This window comes from Mixophyes fleayi, chromosome 8, assembly GCF_038048845.1.
Source record: "Mixophyes fleayi isolate aMixFle1 chromosome 8, aMixFle1.hap1, whole genome shotgun sequence".
Lineage (NCBI taxonomy): Eukaryota > Metazoa > Chordata > Amphibia > Anura > Limnodynastidae > Mixophyes > Mixophyes fleayi.
The window spans coordinates 122,535,088-122,559,421 of record NC_134409.1 but is presented as its reverse complement, the minus strand read 5'-3'; the positions used below and the strand labels follow the sequence as shown (position 1 = coordinate 122,559,421).

The 24,334-nt window shown below is 41.7% G+C and overlaps 2 protein-coding genes and 1 long non-coding RNA gene across 4 annotated transcripts in view; 1 reads left to right on the top strand and 2 right to left on the bottom strand.

Moving 5' to 3' along the window:
• Positions 1 to 24,334, top strand: part of PRICKLE2 (prickle planar cell polarity protein 2) — a 938,433-nt gene that overhangs the window by 330,633 nt on the left and 583,466 nt on the right. The window lies entirely within an intron of this gene.
• The window catches only part of LOC142099667 (uncharacterized), a 270,464-nt gene that overhangs the window by 93,670 nt on the left and 152,460 nt on the right, over positions 1 to 24,334 (bottom strand). The gene's annotated exons all lie outside the window — the stretch shown is intronic.
• The window catches only part of ATXN7 (ataxin 7), an 85,112-nt gene that overhangs the window by 36,277 nt on the left and 24,501 nt on the right, over positions 1 to 24,334 (bottom strand). Inside the window, exons 1-4 of one of the 2 annotated variants that reach the window (XM_075183362.1) lie at positions 20,577 to 20,731; positions 20,177 to 20,359; positions 20,025 to 20,087; positions 2,289 to 2,393 (exon numbers count right to left, since the gene is read on the bottom strand). In XM_075183362.1, the coding sequence (XP_075039463.1) occupies positions 2,289 to 2,393; positions 20,025 to 20,087; positions 20,177 to 20,351 (343 nt within the window). In that variant the 5' untranslated portion in view covers positions 20,352 to 20,359; positions 20,577 to 20,731. Of the gene's footprint in view, positions 1 to 2,288; positions 2,394 to 20,024; positions 20,088 to 20,176; positions 20,360 to 20,576; positions 20,732 to 24,334 lie in introns of those variants that run through there. The other variant, XM_075183363.1, reaches the window with a different exon arrangement.

Below are 24,334 nucleotides of genomic sequence, written 5' to 3'. Positions count from 1 at the left end.
TGCAACATTCATAGTAGGGGATGAAAACTTGGCCGCAAATAAAAACTTTTACAAACTGAAGCAAACAAATAAATTCTCTATATACTCCCACTCGCCCCACTCCCTGTGGCCAGAACTCGCTCCACTTTCCACTCCTTGTGGCTATAATTGATTCCACTCTTTCCCCCACACCACTGTCTGAATCCTCTCTCATTTCACTACCTGTCACCACAAACGTCTCCCCTTCCCCACAATACTCACAGCACCTCCCAGCTTGGCATAGGCTGAAATATGTACGCCCTCTCCGTCTGTGCCCTGCGCGGGCCTGATGCCTGCCCTCTCCGCCTATGGCTGTTGATCGCTATAAAAATAACATTACCTCAAAATAAAATACAGCAATTTGGATGGCCAATTTGTAAGTTTCAGTCCACATTGACCCCAACTTTCAGCATATCTGCACCTAAAACAACCCGGTCAACATGAACATCACCTGATGACTGATCTGCAACTGGGTGCATTCTTTAGTCAACCAAACCAATGCAAAAGCTTTTCATGGAGCAGAAAAACAGTGAGGACAAAAACACTGTAAAATATTGTACATATAATCTAAGAATTTTTCAATGGACCACTTTGTTAACATGTGCTGTTTTGCTGCTGGCCCTAAAAGCTGCCGACAAGCTTTTAACAACTATGAGCACAGAAAATCATCATGCCTAAAACCCCTCATGCCAAACACATAATGTAAAGTAGACAGCATGTTTGTAAAATAATATATAAAATTCTGTATATAAAAGACAGAAAAAAAAAACGCAGGCTGCATGTGGCCAAGTCTCTCAGCCCCAATGCCAGAATCTGACCAATTCGGTCATCCACATGTGTAACCAAACTTGGAAGCAGATCTGGTCATCTACACCATCATCCCATGGGGGCAGCTTAAAGTCATACGTGTAGAATTGATGCACATGTGTGAAAATAAGACACCTGCTGAATGTGTCTTAACACATCTAACCACAATGCCTCACTATCAATACGCTTCTACTTATTTTTAAACCACTAAAGTTAAAGTTAGTTTATGTAAGAGAGCTAATAACATTTGCAAACAAATTCCTGTTTAAAGAACTTTCTTCAACAAAAAATATATGACATTAAGGGACATATTCAATTCCGAACGGCCGCAAACCTAATCCGCGGTACCGCAATAACGTGGATTTTCGTTCGCAATCCGCGTTATTGCAATACCGTATCACCGGCAGTAGTGCGCATTTTCCGCGGTGACGCGCATCGGATCGGAATTGAATATGCCCCTAAGTTTTGAGGGAGGAAGACATTTTTTCATAAGGCTATTGAAAGTCACTGTTTGAGCCTAATGAAGGTTTGAAAGAGGACAATTGATTGCAGTCAAATAAGGAACAAACACCATCACACATTGTGTTGCCTGGCATAGTATGCTAGCGTTTAAATATTCATTTGTTAAGGGTACACAATGTCTTTTCATAACAGAGCAACGTGGTTTTCAAGTGTAGTAGCCCTTTAAAGTCCCTTATCCCAAACATAAAAAGGTTCATTTATTGACTTGATCATTTAAAAACAAACAAAAAGTTGTTGCAAATCCTCAAAAGTGTATTTGTATCTCTCAAGGAGAGAATATTTATACATAATTTAAACAGATGATTAAAAGGTGTCATTTAACCCCGAAGGTGATTAAACCACAAAATTGTTAATTTCAGGCATAGGCCACTATGCTAAAATACACCGTTTAGCCAAGCGGTTCCCAAACGATCTCACAAGGATGTCGCGGCCAGGGCCGGTGGTAAACAAGGTGGGGGGACTACTTGGTAATTATTTTGGCATAGGAGGGCTTGAAAAAATTGTGGAGACCCTAAGGGTGCCTTGAACTGAGAAAGTTTGGGATCCAATGGTTTAGTCTGAGATTTCACCTCTGTTGTATAGTAATACCTTCCCACCGCATTGTAGACAACTGAAGCTCCGCCCACATCTTTTGGACCAGGTCAATACGTTCTGGCAAACGTCCCTGGCCCCGCCAATGTACATGAATCAACCAATCCACACAGAGCAATTCTGCACTGCAACGGCGTCACAAACACAGCGACTGCTTAGTTAGAGGAACACCTCCCTCCTAACGTGACAGCCTAGTGCAGAGTAGTGAAGGAGCATGGCGGACATATTTAGTCAAGAATACTACAATTAGTTCATGTATATTATCCAGCTCAGTAGTACAAAGTCTTTTTTTTTTTTATATAAATATCTATTAATGTTAAATTGCAGCTTCGGTCAGAGTTACCACTTACCATAATGTGACTGAAATGCTTGCGGCTTTATGACCTGATTACATTGGCTACATACAACCAGATAGAACTCATCGTAGGCCGGGCACAGTCCAAATATCGGCATGTCTGAAAAATAAAGAGGTAACATCGGTTAGATTTAAAGAATCAGGTAGGCTCCAGGCAACATCCGACGCTCCATAAATCCTACACATCACTGAAACATGGTCAACAGCAGCAGCTATTTATATAGTGTCACCAACTCCACAGCGCTGTACAGAGAACTCACTCACATCAGTCCCTGGCCCATTGGAGCTTACAATCTAAATTTTCCATATATATATATATATATATATTACACATACAAAGAGTACGGTCAATTTAATAGCAGCCAATTAACCTACTAGTGTATTTTTTTGGAATATGGAAGGAGTCCGACGCGAACACGGGGAGAACATACAAACTCCGCACAGGTAAGGCCATGGTCGGGAACTCATGACCCCAGTGCTGTGAGGCAGAAGTGCTAACCACTAAGCCAGTGGATCCCAAACCTTTTCAGTTCAAGGCACCCCTAAGTCAAAATAATTAAATGAGCCCCCCCCTGCCTTGCTTACCACTGCCCCTGGCCGAAGCACCCCTGTGAGATCACTGAGGCACCCCAGGGAGCCTAGGCGCACAGTTTGGAAACCACTGCAGTAAGCCATTGTCCTGCCCCATATTTCATGTCTGTAAGTCACATTTCACCTTCACACTTCCAGCAATGGTCACTTGAATGGTAGTCCATCTATTGCAACCTGAAAACCAATCCTTAATCCAGTAGAAAAAGACGTCACCAATATAAATGTTATGTAACACTGGTCAAGGTTCACACAACACTGGGAACCATAACATACATCAGTGCTGCTAAATGAAGGGACCACATAAAGGTTACAACAAATATGCTCATACACTGAAGATTTATTTAACAAACATAGAGAGGACGACCTATAAACAGTATTATTATGTTATCAGGGATGGTGGCAGAAAACAAACAAAACACACACATCTGGCTCATCATTGAAAATATTATTGTTCACTTAGATTTGAGGTTTACTGGTTATTTTAAAGAATTCCATTGGCTATAACTCGGACACTCGTTAACCCTGCACAGACCGTGGCCCGTCCCACACCTGCAACCAGTGCGAAAAAGAAATAATTTTTAGAATTATATGAAGACTTGTTTAACTGAGTCTTACAACATTATCTGTTATTTTTTTATTCAACTGAAGGAGAAGTATATAACCGGGGAAGAGGATCTCGGTTCAGAAGACCGCGCACAGGTTGGTGAAATAACAAATCCATCAATTCAGAAATACAAACAGCGACACAGTTGTGTGCAGAGGTGAAAACTGAAGTTACCATTTCAGTCCCTGTCCCAATGAAGCTTACAATCTATATTACCTACCACACGCGCACACACACTAGGATTCACTTTGTGAGAAGCCAATTAACCTACCAGTATGTCTTTGGAGTGTGGGAGGAAACCAGAGCACCCGGAGGAAACCAGAGCACCCGGAGGAAACCCACGCAGACACGGAGAGAGCATACAAACTTCTCACAGATAGAGTCCTGGGGGTAAATGTATCAAGCTGAGAGTTTTCCGGTGTGTTTGAAAAGTGGAGGTGTTGCCTATAGCAATCAATCAGATTCTAGCTATCATTTTGTTGAATGTACTAAATAAATGATAGCTAGAATCCGATTGGTTTTTCAAACCAGCCGGAAAACTCTCAGCTTGTTACATTTACCCAATGGTTGGAATTCAACCCATTATCCCAGCGCTTAGAGGCAGCAATACAGCAACACTGTGCTGCCCGTTCACTACCTAAAAACTAGTGTCTATCAGTCCCTCGGTGCTATGCCTGTGTATGTTTGTTAAACAGGTTTCCTGACTACACATTAATATATATGCTGTTCTATAAAACACAGTCTCCCAAGCTGCCAAACATATGCATATATGAGTGTTCGATCAAATATCCAGTCCTCTCGTGATCAGGCCGATATGACCTAGACCTACAGGTAAAGTGCTGAATTACACAAGTCTGGCCAAGCACATGTCCAAGGACATCAGTCCATTCTGACGGATAAGATCCAATTGCATAGCATTAGATCCTGCAGAAGGCTGCCCACAAACATTACGGCTAATGTGATCAAACACTTCCAAGTTGGTCAACCAGATATGTTTAGAGATTCTTGATAGGTAAAATGTGAAGATTGAGCTTGTTGTTCTCAAGCACAGATGCCCAGGCCACCAAGTAATTGAATTACCCCACACAGTCAATATTTACCTATGCAGTCAGCAATAGAGATCCTCACCTCCGACAAAGTCAATACTACGGACTTATCAATGAGATTGGAAGCTCTAGTGACACTGGGACAGTTCAACACATAGGGAATCTGATTGTCCCACTGAATGTAGGAGACAGACAAAAGAATTTCAGATCTGTACAACAAACCCGAAAAACACTGAATTCCTATAGACATTTTCCAGCTGTGACTAGTCAGATGACACATCTGTAGTACACCCAGGCCAGGAGCTCCAACCCAAATGGCTCCAAGTACTCAATAACCCCACTGGAGCAATACACTAGATCATACTTGCCAACTCTCCCGGATTGTCCGGGAGACTCCCGCATTTTGCGAGAGTCTCCCGGACGAGTGTGGCAATCTCCCTGATAGGAAGGGGGAAAAATTCAGTTTAAACGCCGCGATTCACCCGGAATCGCGGCGTTTAGCCCCGCCCCCACTGTAAAATGACGCGATTTGCGTCATTCCGTCACGGGGGCGGGGCCAAAATGACGCGATTTCGCAGCCCCGCCCCTGCACGCCCACGTCCCAGCCGGCATCTCCCGGAAAAAGAAAAAAAAATGTTGGCAAGTATGCACTAGATACCATCATCAACTATTTATATAGCGCCAGCAGATTTCGTAGCGCTTTACAATTGGGAACAAACACAGCAATAAAACAATACTGGGTAATACAGACAGAGAGGTAAGATATGCAATCAAAACATTTGTAAAAAAAAAATAAAAAAAATAGCATATAGATATTTACACCCTGATGCCCAACTGGCAGCCCTTCTGTAATCTCCCTGCCAGGGCACATGGGTGTGGAGAAACAGGGGACAAGAGGGAATAAAGATTTAAGAACAAAACATACAACACAATTACCTATTGAGGGAAGGAGATATGTACAGGGGTAACTCATCGCTCATGTCACACTGCATGACGTGTTGTGCCACCAGCTAACTGGGCATCATCAATGGCCAATTAGAAGCCAGTTTCGCGATCCTCTCTTGGTGTTAAGGAACGCGGGACACACAAGGATTTTAGGTGAGGCTGTGATTACAGTGTATCGGAAGGAAGGTGGTGATGGGGTCAGTAACGGGGCGAGCATTGACACCCATATTACTGGTCATTACTGTCTGGTAGTGTATTACTAACATACACTACTACTGGGCACTATAATTACTGCCGACATAATATGGGGCACCATTTCTACAACTAATCATCATCTGTATCTATTTATATAGCGCCAGCAAATTCCGTAGCGCTTTACTATTGGGAACAAACATTAATAAAACAATACTGGGTAATACATACAGAGAGGTAAGTGAACCCTGCCCGCAAGCTTACAATCTATGGGACAGTGGGAGTTTGAAACACAAGGGCATGTGCTACATCATATTGCACACTGGACCAGCTAGAATTCAAAGGTAAAAGTATTGAGTGGGCTGTGTGTGTGGCAATGTTGGTCAGAGGGTTGTTGTCTTGTGTTAGCTGAGTAGAGGGTGGTAAAAGGGGAGTTTAAGATGGTGGTTGAGGAATATCATAAGCTTGTCTGAAGAGGTGGGTTTTCAGAGAACGCTTGAAGGTTTGGAGACTAGAGTAAAGTCTTACTCTGCGAGGAAAGGAATTCCACAAAGTGGGTGTCGAGTTGGGAGATATTTTGAGACAAGTGAGGAAATGTATGTCGGTGCAATTTTGTTGACGGCCTTGTATGTTAGAAGAAGACTTTTATATTGGATTCGTTGAAATACAGGCAACCAATGTAGAGACTGACAGAGTGGCTCAGCAGATGAAGAAAGGTTTGCAAGGAAAATCAATCTGGCCGCTCCGTGCAAAATAGATTGTAGGGGTTCAAGTCTGACTTTGGGAGGACCAGTAAGGAGGCAAATGCAATAGTCGATGCGGGAGAGGAGATGAGATTAGTAGTATACTGTTGCTGCTAGCATTTTATTGGGCACTGCTCGTACTGCTTGGGCACCAGTATTAATGGTGGTTTATTAATAGGACATTACTGTTACTGCAGGGAATTGGGTAGTACTATTATTTGTGTTTTATTCATGGAAGCTACTGTTCCTTCTGGCTTATTAACGGGTAACTATACAGCTAATATAATTCCGGAGCATTACACTTGCACATATTATTGGTCATTACTATTACTGCTAATATTTGATTGGCTGCTAGCAGGGTCACCTGGCGTTGCGTGGGTCCTATTTGTAATGTGCAGCAGTTTTTACATATTTGCAAATTATTTAATAGACCAAAAATGCTATTTAGAAAATAAGATTTGTTGCTTTGTCGTTATGTTTCCTTCCAGCAGTCAAACAATTTTTTACAACCCAAAAAATTATGTTTTGAATATTTGTCACTCTGTGGTCTAATCGCTTACTTTCTCGATACTAAATAACTATGTAAAACTTGGCAGCTTCGCCAACAAACAAACAAACTTCTCCTTTTATATATATAGAAAGATTGTGGCTTATTACTGGGCATTTCTCTTACTGCTAGCACGGAGGAAGTGGCTTCTAGTTACTATAAGAGCAGCTGTGGTCACCAAATCACTGGGAGCATATCGCTGGTGAGTAACGCTGGCTTGGGGGTTACATTTAATAGTGGGTCTATGCCCTCGGTCTCGTGGTGACGTAGCGAGACCCCTGGCTACATGTCATGTGACGCCACGGCGCCTATTAATTCCTATAGTAAAGCACCAAGAGCAGATAGTTGCCATCAGGTGGTTACAAGCACTGAGTTAAGAGCCAGTAACACAACAAGAGTATTTGTTGTTCGATACTGAAGTGCAACGGAACACTATCATTTGTGGGTGAAATATCAATAAATAAATTAGAAAATTATTGTTGCTCATCTTTATTAAAAAACAAAAAAAACAAAAACCCCATACAAAATAATAATTAAATTTAAATTAAAGCAATGAGCAAGCCCCCCAAAATGTTTTAGATTGTCCAATACTGCCATACCGTGCGCGTATATATCCCTACAATACTTATACTTGTCTGCCATCATCATCATCATCATTTATTTATATAGCGCCACTAATTCCGCAGCGCTGTACAGAGAACTCATTCACATCAGTCCCTGCCCCATTGGAGCTTACAGTCTAAATTCCCTAATATAGACACACACACACACACGGAGACAGAAAGACTAGGGTCAATTTTGACATCAGCCAATTAACCTACCAGTATGGTTTTTGGAGTGTGGGAAGAAACCGGAGCACCTGGAGGAAACCCACACAAACACAGGGAGAACATACAAACTCCACACAGATAAGGCCATGGTCGGGAATCGATCATGACCCCAGTGCTGTGAGGCAGAAGTGCTAACCACTAAGCCACTGTGCTGCCCCTGCTATGACGGTAACTACGTCTTAATGCTTTAATATGGTCACTGAACTTCTTGGTGGCTTCTCATATAAATATTAAATATAACCCTAGTGCAAGATACATTTATATGGAAATGTGCAAGCCATCTGAAGGGACAGCCTTCTAGTCTGCACCGCAGAATAGGTTTGTTTTGCATGAAGACTAATGAAGGTTACGGCTCTGGGAGAAGCCTGCTGTTACAGCGTCAGGTAAGACATGACATTCGGCAGGCAGGCAGACACTAAGCTGTGTCTGCAGGAACACCCACTTTGACCTACATGTGCAACAGCTGCAAATCTCACACACTCTCTGTGCACCCTGAAATGGGGGGAGGGGGGAAGTTTAGACATTCCCACACCCAAGAGAAGCACGGGTCCTCACTGACTACCTACAAAGGGCGACGCTTTGTCAACAGGGAGCTAAAGGGACAAACAATCGCATCAATCTGCATGAATATGGCTGCAGCACAGGGAACTGGACAATGGACTTATGTGGTCAGGCAGCATTCTACTACTACAAAACTTCTTTAAAGTACAAGCACAACACCAGGTAGGGAGGGTTAAAAAGAGAAAAAAAAACATTTTATAATGTTGCTAGTGCTGTGAAATCGTGGTTCTTACTATAATCATAAACATTTATTTATATAGCGCCAACATATTCCGCTTTACAATTGGAGACAAACACAGTAAAAGCTAACTGCTATAAGACCTAAACTGAGGAGCGGTAGCATTAGCTGGCCAATACTGTCAATTTAATTTTCTTTACACTCTGCTTTTACATCAGGGCTGTCCAAAAGGGGAATTATGTTCACTAGCTTGGACTTAAACAGACGATCGTGTAGTGGATCCTATTCCTGATATATGCAGCTTACTTTCAAACAGATACAAGGTAACTGCTGATTGGCTGCGAAAATTGAGTGCAAATTTCGCCCAAATTATGGCAAGGCCGCACTTATGGGCAGCACGGTGGCTCAGTGGTTAGCACTTCTGCCTCACAGCACTGGGGTCATGAGTTCAATTCCCGACCATGACCTTATCTGTGTGGAGTTTGTATGTTCTCCCCGTGTTTGCGTGGATTTCCTCCGGGTGCTCTGGTTTCCTCCCACACTGCAAAAACATACTGGTAGGTTAATTGGCTGCTTTCAAAATTGACCCTAATCTGTCTGTCTGTGTATGTGTTAGGGAATTTATATTGTAAGCTCCAGTGGGGCAGGGACTGATGTGAGCGAGTTCTCTGTACAGCGCTGCGGAATCAGTGGCGCTATATAAATAAACGGTGATGATGATGATGAAGGCCCGAATCAATAATTATGGAAAGCACAGTGGTCAGCACTGCAACTTCATCACTGAGGCCACGTGTTTGATTCCAACTAAGGTCCTATCCGGTGGAGTTTTTATGTTCTCCCCATGTTTGCGTAGGTATCACCCCCCTTCTCCGATTTCCTCCCACAAGCCAAAAATATTGTGGTAGGTTAATTCGCCTTTAACTAAATAGACCCTAGTACGTGTGTGTATTGGGAGATTTAGACTGTAAGCGCCAATGGGACAGAAACGGATGTGAATGACTACATATCCTCTATACAGTGCTGTGTAATATAATTGCTACTATATAAATAAAACAATAATAGGTTAAAAAATTTCAGCAAACTATTTCAAATGGGCATTTCTCATCCAGGTGTCACCCAAAGCATCGCAAAATCCTTTATGGGAAGGGTGGCGTTTAACCTACCCACTGTGGTCAATAGAGAATACATATAAAATATATACAGAGAGGGAACATTATAGCATCATTTATCTCTAGATCATATGCCTGGATAGTTCACACACATGCCAAGATGAAAAGAACAACCAATTTAAAATAGAAATCCTGACGTTTTCCTTCCCTTATCTATTATATAGCATAAATATGTTACATTAAATTCAAATATAGAATATTTGGTGGAACAGTCCAGCTCTGGGCTAGCACGTCTATACATATCGTGTTAGCAACCATTAACAAAAACTGGTGCAAAAGGAAAAAGGTGGTCTACTGCAATCAGAGTTTAACAGTCATTGTGATGGCGCCGTGCAAAAAAAATGAAAGTAAAACATCCGTTTGGCTGCTATGTGCAACAACAACATTTTATATTGCGGTCCACGGCCGTAAATTACCCATTCCAAGCAGAATGTGGGAAGTATAGGTCTTATTGGGGGCATGACTGCAAAAATGAGATTTTGTTTTACAGAACAAGATATTCTAATGAATTGAAAGGAGTGGAGCCCGCGCATACTTGGAGGTGTTCCCAATTTAGTGCAAGTCAGCAGAGCCTTTTCAGACGTACAGAACGGAGGCGGCAGTAATTGGACATTGGCCACTGCTATTATGCTCAGATAAACAGATGTAAATAGAAACTAAAAAGGTTATGTTGCGACACTTGAAATAAAGGCAGTCTGGATGTTCCTGGTTATTTAAAACAAAAAAAATAAAAATAATGAGAGCAAGATAAGCATATTTTAAGAAAAACAAGTTGAATGTATGAATTGTATACTACAATTTTTCTGTACCAGATGGACAGGAGCCTCACGTCACTATTCGGGAACCGTGCTCCTTCCATTAACTGTGTCTCAGTCTGTAGCTTCTGGCTGTCGTCAAACCCCTCTTTACATCAGAACACTTTCCAAGTCACCTTCATCCCTGGTCTCATTGTCAAACCATCTCCCACTCTCATTAAATACTCTGTGCTGGTGTGAAAACTCTTTTTATCCGATTGGCTATCCCTGACCACTTCAAACAGCTTACGGACAAGAAGATGTTCAGACTGTAATCAAACGCACCTTTAGAAAACTACAAAGGGGCTGACGTCCTATGTGACGGGCAGCATGTGGCCCCCCTAGGCCCTCACCTGCGGTCCCCTTGGGCCCTCCACCTACGGCCCCCAGCTCTTTCCTGCTTTGTCGGATTTGCTTGCTATACCTTGTAACACTTGTTTAAAATGCCTGCTTGTATGTTATTACAGATAGGCATCTCTTTCTTTGATTAAATGTATTGTTTTAACTCACTAGTGAGATTAGTAGCCTCTGGAGTGTATCAGGTTGCCTATAGCTGCTGTAAAACGTTTGCACAGGTGATGTTCTTAAACTGGCGGAATTGTGCGTTTCAGTCGCACAATAAACAATCCCAGAATTCCGTACAAAGCATATGCACAGACTAATCTTTAATAAGCTAAATATTAGGTGTAACAGAAACACAAAAAAGACAAGAGCATTTGTAAACAAAACACAAAACAAAAACACTGCATTTTTCAGAGTTGTAAATGACCCCTATTGGCACAGATGGCTGTTATAATAAAGTGAACGTTATCATGGAGGATCACATCTCTGACTGGTGTGTGGGTTTTAAAGGAGATTGAGGGAGGACTATGAACAACAGACATTGTACCACAAACTGAACTGATTTAGGTGGTGGAATTGCAAAGGGACTCATTGTGGTCGTGATGCCCGATCCCTCAATTAGTAGCTAAACAGGGACCCCCGAGCGGAGCAAGATGAAGACTGGGGAGAGATAAATAGGTCACTTGCACATGCCAAGCGCTTGTGGTTTGGTTATACAGGAACTTATGATTTATGTGTGCCATTCTCTGCTCTCTGCCTGAGCTGACTGTTCGCCTTTCTTCAATAACAGCTCCCCTTCGGTTGTGTACGGGACATAGGTTGTACCACGTCCCAAGATATTAAAAGCTGCATTCAAATGCTTGAACGCTATGGTGGAAATGGCCTTTTCATCAGTTTACTGATGTGTGAAAAGTGCAAACAAAAGTGGAAAGGTGTGACCGAACCCCGAAATATAGATTTATAGGAGAACTTTTAGTAGAATGTATAGAGCCTTGTCAACTGGTATAAGCAAGGCTTTACTGTATTGATCCAACAAAAAGTGAAAAACAGATCAGCGATTAGTGATTTAACAAATTATCCAGGTCAGGGAGGCAGCTGAAGAAAAATACACAGCAGAAACCTTCATTCATCCTGTACACAAAGTATACCAAAGGCAGCCAAGAATAACTATAACTTACAGATATAATTAAATTTGTTAAATAAAAAAAAACCAAAAAAAAAAACCCCCCAATAAACTGAAAGCGGTAAGAATGAACCATACGATTATACAATTCTAAGGATATGTTCATGATATGTTTGTACACACAGATTTAAAACTTTAATGATCATGTGCAGCAGGGGTCAAAAAGTTCCCAATTCCTATCAATGAGAGACTTCCTTGCAGCAGTCTGTCAGTCGGGTACACCATACTGGTCATTAATACGGACAATACTGAGACATGTTCACACTGCAAGTGAACAAGGGATATAAGAAAATAAATGCATGGAAATAAGAAACACAGTGTTCCGTTGGGTTAAACACTGAAAAGTAAGTGATTGCAATGTTGTTTTCATTACCCAAACCACAGCTGCCTAACACTGAGCAAATAATGATGGGCTTTAATATTGACACTAAAAAGTACGTCTCTCACGGCGGTCCCAGGGAACACATCCTCTGTTCCGGGCATCAGGCTGCTGAGCAATAATTGCATGAGACAGTGTCATAGACCACAGTGGAGCAATCCGAATGGAGAAGGAATAAAGACTTTGACATGATGCTGGGGGCTACGAGAGCAGATTCTCCAGCTTATTGAAGTCACCAAACTACGCATTAACTCGGCTTATAATAAAGAAGCAATTAGCTGAAGATCTGTCCAGAGTGTGGCCTGATTTCTTGGCTCTGTACTGAGTGCCACAAAAGCAGCGCACATAGGGTGCAAAGTAAAGAGGAGAATGAAAATCTGCCATTTCCTTTGTATTTTGCTTTCCCTTTTGAACAAAAGATGTTGCACTTGTTTATCAGCTGCCATTATAAATCTTTCATATTTGTATTCCAAGCTCACGAGCCCCAGTCGTCTGAGACTTCAGTCTGCACGTGTGAAGCCGATTTGTAGAAATGAGTCCTTTTATGGGTTCTCCCAATAGTCAGGATGAAGTTTAAGGTGACATGACCGAGGTATGACTGAGGCATGAGGCACGTCACTGTCATATAATGCAAGAAATCCAACAGTGCCTAGAGGAACAGGGCTACATCATCATTTATTTATATAGCGCCACTGATTCCGTAGCGCTGTACAGAGAAATCACTCACATCAGTCCCTGCCCCATTGGAGCTTACAGTCTAAATTCCCTAACATACATATACACACACACACACACACACACACACACACACACACACATAGACATAGACATAGACATAGACAGACTAGGGTCAATTTTGATAGCAGTCAATTAACCTACTACAATGTTTTTGGAGTGTGGGAGGAAACCGGAGCACCCAGAGGAAACCCACGCAAACACGGGGAGAACATACAAACTCCACACAGATAAGGCCATGGACGGGAATCGAGCTCGTGACCCCAGTGCTGTGAGGCAGAAGTGCTGACCACTGAGCCATCGTGCCCACTACACAAAATGTTCACTAACAATAAGGTCTTAAAACAATAGATATCTCACAATTAATCTGGGTGATCATTTGTGCTAGAAATTAGAAAAATGTGTAAACAGAAGAGATACTTATGCAGACTACATACATACAGACCATCCGGTCCCTAAACCAAAGCACGAGGATCCTTTTCGGATTTAAACACACACGTTGATTGCTAATCAAAATAAATCCAGTGGTTCACTGCTTGGGCCAAGGATCAGACTGTACATGGGCAGCAGAATGCATCCGGCAGATGATCTCACACTCAGGCTGGTCATCTGCCAATTAAATCATTCTGATCTCACGCTGATATCGTGACTACCTGCAGATTTTACCATCACACATATAATGTCATTTCTCAGATTTCCTTGTAATAAAAGATTGTACTCTTCACTAAATATGTGGGGGCAACTTTATTCCGACAGACCTGCTCACCGGCACGATTTAACAGTATATCCGAATTCCCTTTATAGCTCAAGATCAATTATTTTAACAGATTCATGGGCTGCGTTGTCATGAATACTGGTTCAACCTATAAAATGAATGTCCTTTACTGAAACAATACTATCAGTGGGTCTTGTTAATTAGTGTTCAAAGAAAAACAAAATACAAACACTCCAGTTCACTTACCAATTGCTCAAGTAGACAATCAAAAACATAAGAATAGTTCAGGCATAAATCAATGCAAAACAAAACACACTCTCAAAAAAGAAACTATTACAAAGTGTCAAAACTCCTGACAACACACAGGGAGTTTACTGAAAAAATTCATACAACCATCAGTCACTGAAGGGACCAATTAATAAAACAACACAAATCTTTGACATGTATACAATACAGGCGTCGTACTTCCAATACAAGACATGGCTGGGACATAGGAAAACGTTGAAGACATTATCGAACAGCATCTACTGAATACAACTCCAGACACATCTGTAAATAGTTACAAGGTTATCTTTAGGATTCTAGTTAAAACATCTATCCAATTCTCAGACAACTGCAGCATGCACTATATGTAGAGAACACCAAGCAAGCACAGCAGTATGCGGTTATATAGATATATACACTCACATATCCCAACCCTATCATCATCATCAGGTATTCATATAGCGCTACTAATTCCGCAGCACTGTACAGAGAACTCACTCACATCAGTCCCTGCCCCATTGGAGCTTACAGTCTAAATTCCCTAACATACACCGACAGACACAGAGAGACTAGGGTCAAATTTTTTGGCAGCCAATTAACCTACCAGTATGTTTTTGGAATGTGGGAGGAAACCGGAGCACCCGGAGGAAACCCATGCAAACACGGGGTGAACATACAAACTCCACACAGATAAGGCCATGGTTGGGAATCGAACTCATGACCCCAGTGCTGGGAGGCAGAAGTGCTAACCACTAAGACACCGTGCTGCCCTATTATAGAGTACACAACATAATACATAACTGTAAACATATTTGACCAATGAAAGAAACAAGAATGGGGACAAGAAATGTAGATTTAGGATAAGAGACCATGAGCACAATATAGAGCGATGCTGCCCAAAATAAGTACAGTTCCGATAATTATTTGCCTCAAAAAGGAAGGGGAGCTTTGATGTAACAAGGGAGCACCTAGGAGAAAGTCCATGGGCTAGATTTACTAAGCTGCGGGTTTGAAAAAGTGGGGATGCTGCCTATAGCAACCAATCAGATTCTAGCTATCATTTTGTAGAAGGTACTAAATAAATGAAAGCTAGAATCTGATTGGTTGCTATAGGCAACATCCCCACTTTTTCAAACCCGCAGCTTAGTTAATCTAGCCCCATGTCTCTTCAGCTGTCTTCAACGCATCACATTCCCTAAAGTCACAGATCATTTGTACTTACACAAGTTACAACAAATGATAATAATGAAGACCCCAATCATGAATGGCTAGAGAAGACTACCCACCAGCTTGAGTAAGACCAACCATTGTAACACTGAAAATTGTCTTAGGTAAATAACTCAATAACTGGTAACGCCTTATACCTCTAAAGTAGGCATGGGACAACTTTCTCAGTAAGTCAACACTCTTGCAAGGAAAAATTTGAGAGCCAAAAAACTATATATAATAAATAAATACAGAATGAGGATAGTGATGAGCGGTTCAGACTTAAGTTAGTCTGATACATTCAAGAACAGAGTGTGAATTGCTCTTGCTCCCCCCTTCGATCTCCCAAGATTTGGTTGTTGTTAGCCCTGGCTCCTGACTTTCTGGGAAATGTAGTCCTGTTCAAGTCTCACGTTATATCAGAAGCACAACTACATCCGCCAGAAGCCCGTGGTCAGAGATAGGAGGAAACCCTGCTCAGCAAAGCAGCATCAAATGCTGGGGCACGTCCAGCGGTTCAAGTCTGTATGTGGGTATTTTATGCTCTGTTTTTATTCAATCAATATGCCCTGGTTCGGTGTGTAAGTTTGGTCAGTGATCTGTTTTATATGTAGCTGCATATAGAATGCTGAATATTGGAACATTTGTGATGATGGTGATGTTATTTGATGTCAAATACTTTGCTTATGTAAGTGCTACGGAATATGTTGGCGCTATATAAATAAATGATGATGATGATGATGTAATGCCGATTATTGGGATTTATGCGACGAGGAAAAGAATATAGGAAAAAGATAATACATAGAGAAAAACAAAGTCACCTGGTATATAGTGTGACTATAGTAGACTGGGTCACTGCTTCTGTCAACAAAGCAGAGTGTATTCACGGAAAAAAAAAATGTGTTGGAATAAGCAAGAAATCATTTAAATAATATATTATGCATAGTGTTTAAATAAAGTAAGTGAAATTAAATAGTATAAATAACAACGTAGGAACAAAACAAAACTGGTGAAATCCCAGATAAATACAAATCAAGAGGATGCTGTTAGAAACAAAAGCAGGCATAAGGTGAGGCATTAGCGGTGTAGATGTAAGGTACATTTGGTTGGACCAGCTATAAGTAATAATTGTTACTTTTCTCCTCTTCAGTGAACTTGTCATTCCATTAGAATATGGTTCCCAGGCTTTAGAGCGCTCACCCACTGCATTATAGAACTCTGCTCTGTTACTGCAACTAGGGCCACATTCCTATAGGAATACTCAGCCCCAACATCAACGGGGTTTCCAGAAGCTCCGTCTGCAGTAATAACACGGTGTCTTATAATGCAATGTTTGGACCTTTAGACGCTGGGCCAGATTATAATGGTTTCAGTCCAATACACTGGGAGTCGTGGCTGTCATGGATAAAAGCTGAATGCAGGTACCTGTGGCAGTCCAACCAAAGGACTACATGGGAGGGCTAAATAACAAAGTTTTGGCCAAGCCATTATAGAATACCCTCTTTATTAACCGTTTCTGTGCTCCCTGCTTTGTCCAAATCTGTTCCTTGGATGGTGTAAAAGTCAGGACATGTAAAAAGCCCCTTTGGGAAAAGTACCAGGATTGGAAAGGTGGATGATGCCATATTTATGTGAATACCCATCCCAAATCAATGTCCTGTCCTGTTTGCAGCACTGTATGATAAATCAGACTTCATTTAACCACCAATTTAAAAACTCAAAAATTAGAGGTGTAAAGGTTTGGGGACACATCCTTTTGGTAGTATTTACTGCGAAGTACAAAATGCTATGGGTGAAGTCACTGAGCCAGCATTTGGGGTTTAGCGCTTAAACTTGGTTAAGTGGTTTCGGTGGAAGATTAGCCTGTTAGAACATATCATGTAAGACTAAAAATCATCCTATAAACTCAAATAAACAGACATCTTTCTAACCACCAGAATATATTCTCCAACAACTACACATCCCAAAGTCAAGAAGATTTGCCCATACATTGAAACAATCATATGGCCATACCCTTCGTCATTTCATGTAGTCAAAATCTAATTAGTCATCTCAGCCGCTTACATCTCAACGGTGCAGATCCTTTCTGAAACTTCACCAGTGCAAATTAAGTGGGAGAAAGTTTAAATCTCAGTAGTGATAACATGAAACGAGAGATGAAATGAAAGTAACACAAGCTATCCGAAACTCCCTTGCAGGCTACATAAATAAAAAACAAATCAATGTCGATTTTAAATTGCAACAATGAAAATAATAAAATTAACTTTCTGAAATCTTTCACATATGACTGAGCTGTGTACATGCCTGAAAACGGGCTAATATTCTTAACCAAAATTAACAGAATATGACAGAAGACATTTGTTAGACTGCAGACATCAGGTAGCTTATTAAACAAAGTATCACACACAAGACATCATGTAATACTGCTGGGAAAATCTAGATCTAAAAAGGGTAAACATAAATGATATAAGTGACTTAAGGTTTCAACACTTTGCCAATGTCCTTTGGAGTATGTTGCAAACTGGCTGCGCTGATTTAATTACTATTTTGGTGATTTTGCTAAAACTATGAATGGCAACAGAAGGTGATGTACTTAATCTAGGGTTATTTAATTTCTCATCTGTCCCAGGTTTGTTTAAATACTGTTCTTCTCTCTAGTAAACTGGCCAAGGACTGCCAGAATTTGATATCTAAGGAGAGATGTCGGTGCAGTGTGTAAAGCCGTTTTAAAGCGGATTGCGGATCTGAGAAGCGGGAAAACAGGATACAGACCATCTCTGCATCCACCTTGCAAAGATGACTGTGTACACTGCACCACAAGGATCAATGATATTTACTTTTGTACCCCCTCCATTCTGCATTCAGAAAAAGATGACTTACTACTTAGGGCAGAACCCTCCTAAGTGACAGTAAATTGACTATATACTGGCAGAATTTGAAAGGAGACAAGGGTTCTGGGCAACAACATATCTTGATTAATAAGCTACATCAACTGATGTCCAACAAATATCTTCTGTCTCACCCTGTTCATATTGATAAAAATGTTAGACCGCTTTCAAGTATTTCAGTAATATATGAAACATTTCTGAAATGTCATTTTATTTTTTTCATCATCTTTCATTAGTCCCATCTCTAAAATCCCTGCAGATACAGGAGGAGGAACTCCAATGCTTCTAACACAAAGAATCATGGACATCCATAGAATTCTGTGCTATGGACAGGAGGTATGAAACGAACGCAAAAGTTATTGGATGGTCTTTTATTCTTGTAACTTCGGTGTCCTATTAATGACATCCGTTTATCCTGTCCAGGTTTGAATTACATGCCAGACTTGGCTGCCACTAAGAGGTGAACCATAGTGAACTTCCGCCATTGGCTGAAGCTCAAATTGGTAATAGCGGGAGTTCAACATGGTTCATGGTATTATTTTTTAATATTTTTTTTTTTTTACTCTTTCATGATAACCCAGGACGCTCAGTTCAAATGTGATGACAACTAGAACAGTCTCCTTCAACTAAAAAGCAAGAAGTTTTCTCAGGGCAAATTAGTTCCGCTTGCCTTTTTAGAGCGGCAGTGGTTGTGAGCAGGAGGGCCAGTCATACCCTGCAAACCCCACTCACCCAAATTTTACTGGTTCTGTGAGAAAGATCAGGCTCTGACTAGGGTAGAGACAAGTTAAGTAAGACTTTAAAATATTTTTTATTCCTAGCACATTCTGAGACCTTGCGAAGTAAGGATGAATTAAGCAAGATGTGTCTAGGATGGGTAACATACACACATTCAACCCAAGTTAAAACAGTTTCCTATTTAAACCACTTGTCAACAGAAGGACACGAGCTGTTAAATATAATTTTAACCTGGCCACATATCCTGTGATAAAAAAATGTTGCTTGATAATAATTGTTTCTAAGCCCTAAAAAGTAGTGCGATGTCCGGCAATATAAACTAATCAAAATCAATCTGTTCATTATCGATCATGTATGAACCACTAACGAGCCCAGTGATCTGCCCGCCTGGCCTAAAGACTGAACGGTCAGATCACATCCAACTTGGCCACAGGAGGCTAGTAATCCTGTTTGGCCAGAGTGGTTTAATAGAGTATCTAATCAACTATATAAACATGAGTTTTCTTTGCAGTGAATTAAAAAGATATGCCATAAAGCGAGCTATTGTTACCATAAAACTGATCATTAATAGAAAAAAAAACAGACAGCAATCTCATCAGACCCCTAGCAGCAGGACATAAAATAAAATGATCCTAAACTTTAGATCCTGTCATTTTATTGTAGAAATGCCATCTTCCAAACAAACAAGACAATCAGACATCACAAACAAAGTAGCAAACTTTGAGAAGTAGACAAACATTGTGTGCACAGTAACAATGTATCAGAAAACCCCTGAAAGTGTCTGAGCTATCTGCTACACAGTACTGGCCTAGGCTGTGCTTCTCCTGTATGTACCTTCACCACTCACAACAGTAAGTGCACAGCACAAGGTGTTTTCTACAGGGTCACATGTTAGCTCAACCAGTATCTGATTGGACAGGAGTTCACCACTTGCTGCTCATTCAATAGCAGAGAACAGGATATCTTATATGAAGTCAGCACTGCATGTGTTCAGGATATCCTCTGGGCACAGGTGGCTTAGCTGTGGTATCCCCTATACAGGTGGAGACATTGTGGGGTCTTGTACAGAGACTTTACTCACCTTCCTTGCTGAGTCTCATGGCTTCTCGTTTCTGGTCGCTTTCCTTTAAAGTTTCGTCCAGTTCTGTAAGACAGAAGAGATAGAGAGGGGAGAGGGTGAGACAGGGGGGGTGAGTTATTGGGGATCCCCCCCTCCCAGGCACACAGACTCACCGTCGCTCCCCTGCAGTTTGGCAGCCTCCAGCCAGCTGACCCACGACTGTCCCAGCATGGCTCCCGGACTGGGCAGGGCGGCCGCCATCGTCCTGTCCCCTGGCTGCTGCCGCCGCGGCCGGGCCCCCGCTCTGCGCTGCTCCCCTCTGACGTCATCCTCGGGCCGCTCCGACATTCTTTCCGCTACAATGTAACAAGAAAGTGGTGAGAACAGAAGGAGGAGGAGGGGGCGGCATTCTCTCCCCCCCCCCACTGTGTGATGGCCTATGGGGTCAGCATCTCCCGCCCTCCCCCCGGCAACAAAAGGGTTAAACACGTGTGTACGGCGCCACTGCCTGTGCGGGCGAGATAAAGTAGCCACCCTGCCCCCCTTCCTTCACCCCCCTCCAGCCCCAGTTACCGCTCAGTCTCGGAGGTTAGGTCAGGCTTTCAGCCCCCAGGGGGCCACAGCGCGTCATTACGACCCCCTCAGTACCCCCAGTGTGACCCTGCCGGGGATTCCGGAGGCCAGAGCGGAATTACAGGTCTTCCTTCACCCGGCTCGTCCCTCCCAGCCCCCGCCCTCCCTGACAGGAACTTCCCGCACACACACATGGGAGGAGGTATCTGCTAGACCAGCTGACAGCTCACACACACATGTCACTACATCATTCTACGTACTACATGTATGCAGGGCTGCTGGGACACATGGGAGCTAACACGTCACTACTACATCATAGTATTACATCATATGTTCTGTACATAGACCAGCTGACAGCTCACACACGTCACTACATCATTCTACCTACTACATGTATGCAGGGCTGCTGGGATACATGGGAACTAACACGTCACTACTACAGCATAGTATTACATCATATGTGCTGTACATAGACCAGCTGACAGCTCACACACACGTCACTACATCATTCTACATACTACATGTATGCAGGGCTGCTGGGACACATGGGAACTAACACGTCACTACTACATCATAGTATTACATCATATGTGCTGTACATAGACCAGCTGACAGCTCACACACGTCACTACATCATTCTACGTACTACATGTATGCAGGGCTGCTGGGACACATGGGAGCTAACACGTCACTACTACATCATAGTATTACATCATATGTTATGTACATAGACCAGCTGACAGCTCACACACGTCACTACATCATTCTACCTACTACATGTATGCAGGGCTGCTGGGATACATGGGAACTAACACGTCACTACTACAGCATAGTATTACATCATATGTGCTGTACATAGACCAGCTGACAGCTCACACACACATGTCACTACATCATTCTACGTACTACATGTATGCAGGGCTGCTGGGACACATGGGAGCTAACACGTCACTACTACATCATAGTATTACATCATATGTTCTGTACATAGACCAGCTGACAGCTCACACACGTCACTACATCATTCTACCTACTACATGTATGTAGGGCTGCTGGGATACATGGGAACTAACACGTCACTACTACAGCATAGTATTACATCATATGTTCTGTACATAGACCAGCTGACAGCTCACACACACGTCACTACATCATTCTACGTACTACATGTATGCAGGGCTGCTGGGACACATGGGAACTAACACGTCACTACTACATCATAGTATTACATCATATGTTCTGTACATAGACCAGCTGACAGCTCACACACACATGTCACTACATCATTCTACGTACTACATGTATGCAGGGCTGCTGGGACACATGGGAACTAACACGTCACTACTACATCATAGTATTACATCATATGTTCTGTACATAGACCAGCTGACAGCTCACACACACATGTCACTACATCATTCTACCTACTACATGTATGCAGGGCTGCTGGGATACATGGGAACTAACACGTCACTACTACATCATAGTATTACATCATATGTGCTGTACATAGACCAGCTGACAGCTCCCACACACACACGTCACTACATCATTCTACGTACTACATGTATGCAGGGCTGCTGGGACACATGGGAACTAACACGTCACTACTACATCATAGTATTACAGCATATGTTCTGTACATAGACCAGCTGACAGCTCGCCTGGCACTGCATTGTGCATTGTATATACCCACAATTATATAGTCAAAGTATTGTATATATATAGGCTATATATTATACATCCCCACCAAATATTGTTATTTTTTTACAATTGTCAAACTAAACGTTCAAGTTTTTATGTATAATATACTGGAAAAAAAAACAACTTACAAATATGACACAATTATTTATACATATAAGTACAACAGAAGATGACATATAGATCGAATTGTCACACTACCAGCTACTATTTTAGATAAGCATGTTCTATACATAGAACAATCAACAGCTTTGCCTGTGACTGCATTGAATATTGTATGTACCCACAATTATATATTTAAAGTATTGTATAAATAGAATATATTGTGTGTATAGAATTTTATAACCCCCCACCTAAATATTGGTATTTTTCACAATGGTTAGAAACTAAAAGGTCAAGGTTTTATGTATAATACACGGGGAAAAAAAACCTTACAAATATGACAATTATTTATACTTATAAGTACAACAGAAGGTAACATATAGATTGTCACATTACCATCTACTATTTTAAATAAACATCCATAAAATATTTTTTTTCCCAGACATAAGACCATCATCATCATCTATATAGCGCCACTAATTCCGCAGCGCTGAACAGAGGACTCATTCACATCAGTCCCTGCCCCATTGGGGCTTACAGTCTAAATTCCCTAATATATACACACAGACAGACACACACAGACAGACAGACAGACAGACTATTTTTCAATAGCCAATTAACCTACCAGTATGTTTTTGGAGTGTGGGAGGAAACCCACGGAAACACAGGGAGAACATACAAACTCCACACAGATAAGGCCACGGTCGGGAATCGAACTCATTACCCCAGTGCTGTGAGGCAGAAGTGCTAACCACTGAGCCACCGTCCTGCCATGCACCTATAAATACACCTGAATTCCATACCAAATACATATAATTTTTTTTTATTATGATTACTGTACCATATGAGCACCCCGGTGTTTACATCACTGCAGAAGCTGACGTAGCATACAATATCACATGCAGTATGTAATGCATCACTATTTCTAATGGTGCACAGGAAGCAGGGCTGTCAGTGATATGCCAGGTTCTGCCCAGGCAGTGCTCATGACGGTACAGGGTGCAGATTTAAGCCACATGTGACAAATTCTACTATCAATGCAGATCAATTGGATGGAAACTGTCACATGTTTAGGCTTCTGCTATTGCAGAGAATGCTGAACGGTTGATCTGATATTTATCATAACAAAAACAAAATTGCCTGATGACCACAGATTTCTCGGTGCCATTGGTTAACCTAGTCTGATCGGATCCTGAATGATTTGGTGATTAAAGCAGAGAACACATGGCTGATCTGTTCAATCAGGCTGAGAAATTAAAAAATTAAAAGATAACATGACAAAGTAAGGTTTATTGTTACTTTATTTCCCCATAAACCTACAGTAAAACACACTGGAATAATTAAAGCTGCACACAGAATATATTATTTCAGAATACTTCCAATAATTACAAAGAACAGAGTCTGCCATAGGGCTTTCCTGGCCAAGTTAAAAGTGAATTATCTACTAAAAACTTGCCACACATGGGGAGATCCCGTCATCCAATTTAAAACATTGTTACACCAACCTCTATTGTGTTCCATTTTTGTTGGTGTTGTTGTTGACAGGCCAGAGGAGGGGCAAACAGGTCTTCACATACAGATGGATGACAGCAGAAAATGGGTTATGTTCTACTTTCCAAACTTCATGTTTCATAATGTTAACAAGCCAGTGTGCGCTGGCAGGCCATTTATCCAAAGAGATCAATCATCTGTAAGTGATCACCTGTCTGCCCTCATTTTAGGCTCTGCAGTGTCCTTCAATACGCTTACTTACAAGACATTCACCTGTCAAGAAGGGACTGCGCTGCAGGCGGATAGAAAGACGCCTGTCTGCATGAGCCCGAAATTGGATAACGGATGTCAAAATCCAAATGCAAAAATGATGGACATGTGTGTGAGGTCTCCAGTAAACGAAGTGCAATGTGCCTTGTACATTTTAGCCCAAGTTGCTCACATGCTTAACAAATGTATTACAT